The 8,954-nt window shown below is 41.1% G+C and overlaps 1 protein-coding gene across 1 annotated transcript in view; it reads left to right on the top strand.

Moving 5' to 3' along the window:
- slc5a6b (solute carrier family 5 member 6) overlaps nt 1–8,954 on the top strand; it is a 32,985-nt gene that overhangs the window by 4,623 nt on the left and 19,408 nt on the right. Inside the window, exons 4-8 of the mRNA XM_017421606.3 lie at nt 2,186–2,237; nt 2,324–2,391; nt 3,350–3,504; nt 5,248–5,388; nt 6,846–6,975. Coding sequence (XP_017277095.1) covers nt 2,186–2,237; nt 2,324–2,391; nt 3,350–3,504; nt 5,248–5,388; nt 6,846–6,975 — 546 coding nt within the window. The remainder of the gene's footprint in view (nt 1–2,185; nt 2,238–2,323; nt 2,392–3,349; nt 3,505–5,247; nt 5,389–6,845; nt 6,976–8,954) is intronic.

Genomic DNA, 8,954 nt, shown 5'->3' with positions numbered 1-8,954 from the left:
TTGGAGGCACTGATCCTCCTCCCGGCCGTTTCACACTCGGCTGCGAACCGCTCCAGTGAGAGCTGTAGATCACGGTCTGATGAAGCCAGTAGGACCACATCATCTGCAAAAAGCAGAGATCAAAATCATGGGACTGATAACAGTCTATTATCGGCAGAGTCGCCTGAAAATCCTTTACTTTGACCCATGCTTTTAAAACTGTGGGTAGACCGACTGCTGCTGCTCCTTGTGATCCAACGTAAATGTCTCTTGTGAGCAGGTAGGGTATTTTAAAATAATTTTTCTTCCCAAGCAGCTCTGCAGTCTTCATTAAATTGAGTTGTATCATAAGGAGAGTGCCGTGTGGTGACAGTCTGGCATCAGATGCAGTTTTGATGTGGGTTTAACCCAAGCTTTCCACTCTGTCCAGTGATGTTGCAGGGCTGAAGGTGAAAGCGAGTCTCAGCTAATACGTCACTGGATGTGCTGTAGATTGACCGGTCTGTTAAGTCATCACATACCCCTCTTCCATCCATTGTGCACATGGGTTGGAAAGCCTTCGTCTCAGCCTGTGAATCTGGGGGTGACACCGACTCAAACTGTGCCGTTGCTGGGCTTGTATTTTAGCCCCGTCTTTGTCTTTCATCTGCTCGTCCATCTCGTCTTTCCTGGCAAATGTCGTGCCATGTGATGGACCAAGTATTCTGTGCAGATGTTCATGAGCGTCCGTTCGGCTGAGCCCTCTTCTAATCAGACAAAGAAACACCCTCCAGTGGGGTTTGTTTTTCACTCTGTAGGTTGCACCTCTCATATTGCCCAACACAGTCACCGTGTTTAGGCTTGCAGCAAATAAACTGACTGGATATGGAGGTGGAGACATTGATGATGTCATCAATCATGGTTGTAGGTGGCAGGCAGGAGTGGTGTTCTGATAGTGTGTTTCTTCCATGAGCTGTGTCCTGTCTCTATTTCTCAACTTTTCTTTTACATCTGCTACTGTATCTTTTTCTCCATCTCTTCTGCCTCTGCTTTGTTTTGCTCCCGTGTTTTATTTATTTATTTATTTTTAATGACTCAGAGCTTGGTGATAAAGAATTTCAGGCTCGTTATCTCACTCACTTGTCTAAATGGGAACTATGATGGTGGTATCTATTACCCATTTTACCTCTGGGAGAATGTCCTTTGGACAGATGAGACAAAACTGAAGCTTTTTGACAACACGTCCCATCAGCTGTGTTCACAGAACCAAACCTGAAACAAAGAAAAGAACCCTGAACCTACAGGGGAACATGGAGGAGGCTCGGTTCTGTTCTGCTTCTGACACAGGGGGTCCTGAATCTGTTCAGGGTCCAATGAAATCTCAAGACTTATCAAGGCCTTCTGGAGTAAACTGTGCTGCTCAGAGTCAGAAAGCTTGGTCTCTGTCTCAGGTCATGGGTCCTCCAACAGGATAATGACCCAAAACACAACTAAAAACACCAAGAATGGCTCAGAACCAAACATTGGACCATTCTGAAAGTGGCCTCTGAGCTCTGATCTAAATCCTGTTGAACATCTGTGGAAGGAGCTGAAACATCTGGAGAAGGAAGCCTTCAAACCTGAGACAGCTGGAGCAGCTTGTCCATGAGGAGTGGGACAAAACACCTGACGACAGGTGCAGACGTCTCAGAGAGAGGGACAGAAATCACTGGACTCAAGTGATCACCTCAAAAGGTTGTGCAACTAAATATAAAGTTAAATGGTATCATCCGTTACAGAAGATGTGAACAGAATTAGAGGGATTCGTGCAAGCTAACATCAACCAAGCTGTTGTTATCGCCTGCTGCTGAAAGCCTAAGCAACAAGGTCTTTCCCTGTGTCTGTGTTTTTGTGTGCTCGTTTGTCTGTACCGTTAGCAAAATATTTTATGAGTCACTCAGCGGATTTTAATGCAACTTTCAGAAAGTAACCACTGGGTAAACATCTACAAGTGATTTAACTTTTGGAGTTGACTCAGTTCTAGCTGGTCAATACGTACTCCAAGTGCTAACAGATCATGTGAGATCTTGTAATGCTGCCTAAGATCGCACTTAATTTCTCTTTCACGGTTTGACCAAAATGGTTTATCTTTGTCATTTCTCACCGTGAGATGATATCATTCCTTTGTGGAATGTTATGCCTGTAATTCAGTTCTGCGCTCATTTGCTTGTCGTTTCCTTGGTTTAAGGTCATCTACATGGGTGTGTGTGTGTACACGCCGGCGTTTGCACTCAATGCAGGTACGGAAAAAATCTGTTTAAATTTAACTCTTTAATCTGGGTGAGTTTACTTTGCAAATCAGTGCGTGGCTGTGGTTTCTTTTCAGTGACAGGATTTGAATTGTGGGGAACGGTGCTGGTCACTGGACTGGTGTGCACGTTGTACACAACAATGGTGAGTTCCCAGTCGTTTTCATAGACAGCGTGCCAACATTTCAATATCAGTTCATTCCAACACATTCAGAGGGGGATTTGTGAATTTATTCACTTCTGTAAGAATTTTTCTTCCATGTGAGGAGACAGAAAATCTGCCGTAGAGATGGACCCATTACTTGCCTGATTTTTGCCAATATTTTTATCGCCCGCCAACAAAAGACAAAGGCAGGAGATAATAATTTGGGCCATGTGTGTGTCTGTTCGCAAAATATCTCATGAACCAATGGACAGCTTTTAGTGAATCTTGCATAAATTGATCATTAGACGTATATCTACAACTGATTAACTTTTAGAGTAAACCTGATTCAAGATGACTGCCACAGTAAACAGACCTTAAAAATGACAAAAATATCTATAATTTGGTCAATAAAACACTTAATGACCTAAAATTAGTGGTAGTAGCTGAGACTGATCCCCCAACACATATTTTGAGTGCTACCAGGCTGTGCAAGACCTTTGTTTCAAATTTTTTCCATTAACCTTTTGCAGTCAACTCTGTCTATCTGTTAGCAAAATATCTCATGAACCATTGGATGGATCTTAAATAACCTTTTAGTAAATAATCTTTGGACATCCTTCTATAACTGATTAACTTTTGGAGTCCAATTTAGGATGGCCACCACAGCCAATTCACTTTAGGAAACACAAAAATGTCTGTAACTGAGCCAGTCTGACAGACATTGAGCTAAAATTTATCGTGGTAGTAGCTGACCATCATTGCAAATGTATACTCTGAACACTAACAGATCAAATGAAATCTCACACTCATCATTGTGCATAATATCAATTACAAGGTTTGATCTAAACAAATAACTTTTGCATCATAAGATGATCTTAATCTAAAACACTGGCATGAACGGTGATGGGTGACATGCATTCCTTTCTGAAGGCCTTTCATTTGTATCTGTCCTTCTCAGGGGGGCTTGAAGGCCGTCATCTGGACAGATGTCTTTCAGACTGTTGTAATGTTTGCGGGCCAGCTGGCTGTTATAGTGGTCGGAGTGCAGAGGACCGGAGGCGTGTCAGAAGTCTGGAAGAAGGTGGTGGAGGGAAACCGCATCTCTGGTCTGGAGTGAGTAGAGGGAAGAAAAACACAGACAGGGAGTTTTCACTTTGAACTGCAAAAGACCGGGTATGGAGCACAACAGGCAGGAGGTGATGCAGAAAATAGGATGTAAAAATAGTTAGCGAGAACAGCAGCAGATTCACCTTTACACTGTTGTTTTTTTATTTTTTTTGTATGTTTTCTGCATACTTTGTTCTTTTTGACCATAGTAATATCAAAACATTCACCTCATTCAGGAGATGGGTGCTACGACGTTTGGCATCTGTTACTTTCATGCTTTTCAAAATATTTAACTTTATTTACAAAAGCTTTTTCTATTAAAATACATTGAGATCTCTTCCTTCAAAACCATTCTTTTTGAAATCTGCTTCAGCATTCTAGCCTTTTGATGCTTTTTAATTTTTAGCTACTGTTCTGCTACTTTTAGCTTAGTGCTAGCCTTTTACTACTTTCATCTTTTTAGCCACTCTGGAGCAAACCAGCAACTAGAGAGCACAAGCCAGTGTATCTCTTGTGCCGGTCCTAATCCCAGGTAAACGGTGAGGGAGACCTGGGATTAAGACCACAAGGAGGGAAACGTGCCAGGAAACAGAGGGAGAAGAGGAAAGTCAAGAGTGTAAGGACTGAGGGTAGCGAAGATGGAAGGAGTACTTTGAGGAGCTGATGAATAAAGATAATGAAATGGAAAGAAGAGTAGAGGTCATAGAAATTATGGACCAGGAAGTAGAAAAGATTAGTGAGGATGAAGTTCAGAAAGCTTTGAAGAAGATGGAAAAGGGGAAGGCAGCTGGACCTGATGTCATACCAGTGGAGGGATGGAAATGTCTAGGAGAGATGACAGGGAAGTTTTTGACTTGACTATTCAATGGGATTTTTGAGAGTGAGGAAATGCCCGAGGAATGGAGAAGTGTGTTGGTGCCAATCTTTAACAAGGGGGATGCACAGAGTTGTAGCAACTACAGGGAAACTAAGGTGATGACAGGGCGCCGAGGGAGGAGCTGTGGTGTTGTATGAGGAAATCTGGAGTGGCAGAGAAGCACGGTTTGGAGACAGTGGGACGGACAAAAAGACAGGAGACAGAACAGGAAGAGGCAGAGCTGAGGATGTTGAGGTTCTCCTTGGGAGGGACGAGGATGGACAGGATTAGGAATGAGGTCATCAGAGGTCCAGCACAGGTTGAAGGACTGGGAGATAAAGTTAGAGAGGCCAGACTGAGACGGTTTGAAGATGTGTTTTTAATTTTAGCTTTTAGCTCGGCTTTTGTTACTTTTAGCTATCTGTTAGTAATTTTAGCTTTTATCCAGTATTTTACTACTTTGACTATTAGCTAGTGTGTTGCTCTTTTAAGCTTTTAGCTAGTATTCTGCTTCCTTTAGCTTTCCAACTTACTTTCAGCTTCTTCAGTACATTTCAGCAGTCATCCAGCGCTCAGCAATCACACTCGTTTTCACAGAAAATGCTAATTTCTCTGGTTCATGTTATAGTCAGGAATGGTTGAAAAGCAGCATGCATGTCAGCAGAAAAGAAGCAGTAAATTTAGTATTGTTGCTCTGTTTGAACATCTGCTCAAATGTCTGCAGCAAGTTTGTAGTGAGCGCTACAAACCGTTTTATTTTCACATTCAGTCCCTTTACGTAATTTCTGGAACATGTCCAGTTATCAGCTCATGCTTAAACACGACTCTGAATAAAAGTCTGTTCTGAACAAATGAAGTCTTTAAACCAGCTTCTCTCTCCTTGTTTGTTTTAGCTTAAACCCAGATCCCACAGAGAGACACACTTTCTGGACTCTCGGGGTCGGTGGGGTTTTCCTCATGCTGTCTCTGTACGGAGTGAACCAGGCTCAGGTCCAAAGGTACCTGAGCTCACGCACAGAGAGAGACGCTGTCAGGTACGGACTAAAAACACCCCCGACATTAGCTTATCTTTTCCTAAATATTATGAAAGAAACTCCTCAGAGAATCCAGATCTTTACCTAACACATGCGGGGTTTGTACAGCAGAGGGCACTGGCAGACTTATCGCACTCTTAGATTTGATAAATTACGTCAACAGTTCAGCAGATACATTTAAACGGGTCAGACTTTGACCAAATGCATCTGATTCAACTTTTAAACATGCAGTCGAAAGGCAAAATATGCCATTTTTGTCTGAGTCTATGCATGTGTGTGTTTGTCTGTCTTTTACCAAATATCTCATGAAGCAATGGGCAGAATTTCTTAAAACCCTCAAAGAGTAATCTTTAGATCTATAACTAATAAACTCTTGTTAGTCAGCCCAATTCAAGACGGCTGCCACAACTAATCGAACTTAGTTAACACAAAATGGCTATAACTTACAGATATTGTGCTAAGAATTGATGTGATAGTAGCTGAGAGTCATCGCTGTCACAGACTCTGAGCTAAAAAAGCATTATCTTTGTTTAAAACTTTGGCATGCAAGGTTATACACATTATTTTAAGCAGGGCCAGTTTCAATTATATATGCAAGCATTTAGAATAGAATAGAATGTTTATTTCGAACATGATATAAAAATAAAAAATAAAAATAAAATAAAATAATGCACATTTACAAAACATAACATAACATGTCATGTTCAAAAAAGGAGTAGGAAGAAGTGAGAACTTATTAACTCCTACCCCATAAACACATGCAAAGTTTACTTATCAACATTATTATTTTTTTCATTTTATGTTGGTTTGTCTTTCCAAACCCATAGACACAAGTGTTAGCTTCGATATACACATTATTACCTTCTCTCACCCATATGTCTATATCTGTTAAAAATGACTTCCTTGTATTTTCTTTTAAATTGTATTAAACTATTTCTTTGTTTTAAATCTTCATTTAACTTATTCCATAACTTTACTCCATGAATTGAAATACAGACGCTTTTTCTTGTTGTTCGCAAACTGCGGATCTTTAAATTTGAGTGGCCCCTTAAGTTATACCCCCCTTCTCTGTCAGAGAACATACACTGTATGTGCTCAGGTAGCAGCTTTTTAGACACTTTAAACATAAATTGAGCAATTTTAAATTCTACGAGTTTGTCAAATTTAAGAATTCTGGATTTTATGAAAAGTAGGTTTGTGTGCTCATAATAGCTAACATTATGAATAATTCTAATGGCTCGTTTCTGTAGGATGATTACTGGATGTAAAGAGCTTTTGTAATTTACTCCCCACGCTTCACAACAATATGATAAATATGGCAAAATCAGAGAATTATATAGAATATAAAGTGATGTAACATGCAGCATGTGTCTAGCTCTAGCTATTTAAAGATCTTGAGCAAAGAATATCCATTTCAGCCTTTTGTAAGGCTTCAGAAGAACATTTTCTTCCTGCAGGTCGTGCTACGTGGTGTTCCCTTCCCTGCAGCTGGCCCTGGCTCTGAGCTGCATCATGGGGCTGGTCATGTTTGCTCGGTACTGTGGAGAGGACCACACTGACAAACTCAGGAACTCCTCCAGAGACGCAGTAAGTAACTCCGTCAAACACTGAGTTCAAATATTCTTTTTCATCTGATGTGTGTGTGTGAGTGCACGACACTTACACACACACATTAGGGCCCTACGATTAAACTAATGCAGAGAACACAGACAAAATCACTGAAATGGATGTAAAAGTTTCAGTTTACTGTAAAACGTGGAATGTCACAGAGTTTTTTTTTGTATATATATATATTTTCCCAAACAATTGAAAAGGCTCCTGCCATGTTAGCAAGGGGATGAGTGGAGGAGAGCCATAGTTATATAAAACAACTAAGGTGCGCTCTGCCCATTCAGTTCATTGTTTACATTTGTGACGCTGTGGAGAAGCTAAGATGGCGTCCAAAACGGGCAAGTGCACACAGCAGACAGAACAACTGTTTAATGCCATTTCATGGACATAAATTAAGGTAAATTTGAACTTAATGGCAGCAAAACATCCCAAAGAAGTCAGGACAGTGCCAACAAAAGGCTGTAAAAAGAAAGTGGTATGAATAAAAAACAGCTGGAGGAGCATTGTTTTAATTAATTAGGTTAGTTGGTAACAGTTCCTAGATGTTTCCAGACTGATGGTAAAAGAAGAGGAGAGGCTTCACAATGGAAACACGGACCTGGAACAACTTTTTGGACAAGTGCTGCTACCATCAAATTCAAAATTACCTAAAAATGGTCCAATTTCTTAGTTTCAATTTTTGATGTTTCCTATGCTCCATTGTGAATAAAATATGGGTTTGTGAGTTTTGTAAATCATTGCATTCTGTTTTTATTTACATTTTGCACAATGTCTCAACTTTTTTGAAATCAGCGTTGTATATATCAATGACTTATAGGCAGATTTTTAATCTCCCTAATCAAACATTGAATGTTATGTTGGACTGAAAGTTTCTTTTTGCCAAAATATGAAATTGAAATAATGACCAGTTTGGCTTTCCGACAAGATGGCGGAGGGAGTAGGTGCATAGTCAGAGAGCTCTCCAGAGTCTGGTAAAAATGCCCACAACAAAACTCGAACTCGATAGATAAAACTACAGCATGAGTGGGATAAGCAAGAAAAGAAGCCGGAAAAACTATAAAAAGCAAGAAAGAACCGAAGAGCTGCCAGTAACGGAAGAAATCTCCGAGCACGAAGCTAGCGAACACGAAAAAGATCCAGCAGAGGAAATGGAAGAACACGATAGCATGGAGACGCTGCAAAATGGCCTCGCAGCTATCAGAGGTGATATTAAAGCACTTAAACAAGAGCTGTGCCTGGAGCTGGCTGTATTTAAAGACGAGCTGAAGAGAGAAATGAAGGAAGAAATAACGAATCTTCGACAAGAAATAGACCGTAAGCTGTCCGAGAATGGCCAGGAGCTACAGACACAGCGAGCTAGCATCAGCGAGGCACAGACGCGCATAGCGGAGGTGGAGGAGTGGAAGACGGATGCTAACGAGGTGCTAACGCAGATGGTGGAACAAATACAACGAATGCAGGAAAAACTAACTGATCTCGAAGGGAGAACAAGGAGAAACAATATCCGAATCTTCGGCTTACCAGAAGACGTAGAAGGGAGATCCACAGCTACATTTCTGGAGCAACTTTTTAAGAAGGAACTTGAACTTCCGGAGGGGATCGATCTCCAGATTCAACGAGCCCACCGAGCCCTCACCCCAAAACCGAACCCGAATGCAGCACCAAGGTCAGTCGTGGTTAACTTTCAACAATTTGAGACCAAAGAAACGATCTTGAAGAAAGCCTGGCAGAAAAAGATCCAGGTAGCGGGTAAACAAATCTACTTTGACCATGACTATCCGACCGAGATTGTGCAGAAACGAAAGGCATATAAGGAGATTAAAAAAATATTGAAGGAGAAAGGAATACGTTTCCAGACACCACTCGCTAAAATTCGGATTCACTGGGAGAACGGAACGAAGATATACAACAGTGCCAGGACAGCAGCGCAGGACATGAAGGAAAGGGGCTACACC

Source organism: Kryptolebias marmoratus, linkage group LG10 (assembly GCF_001649575.2).
Source record: "Kryptolebias marmoratus isolate JLee-2015 linkage group LG10, ASM164957v2, whole genome shotgun sequence".
In the NCBI taxonomy this organism is placed as follows: Eukaryota; Metazoa; Chordata; class Actinopteri; order Cyprinodontiformes; family Rivulidae; genus Kryptolebias; species Kryptolebias marmoratus.
The sequence above is the reverse complement of the archived record's forward strand: the minus strand, read 5'-3'. Positions and strand labels throughout refer to the sequence as shown.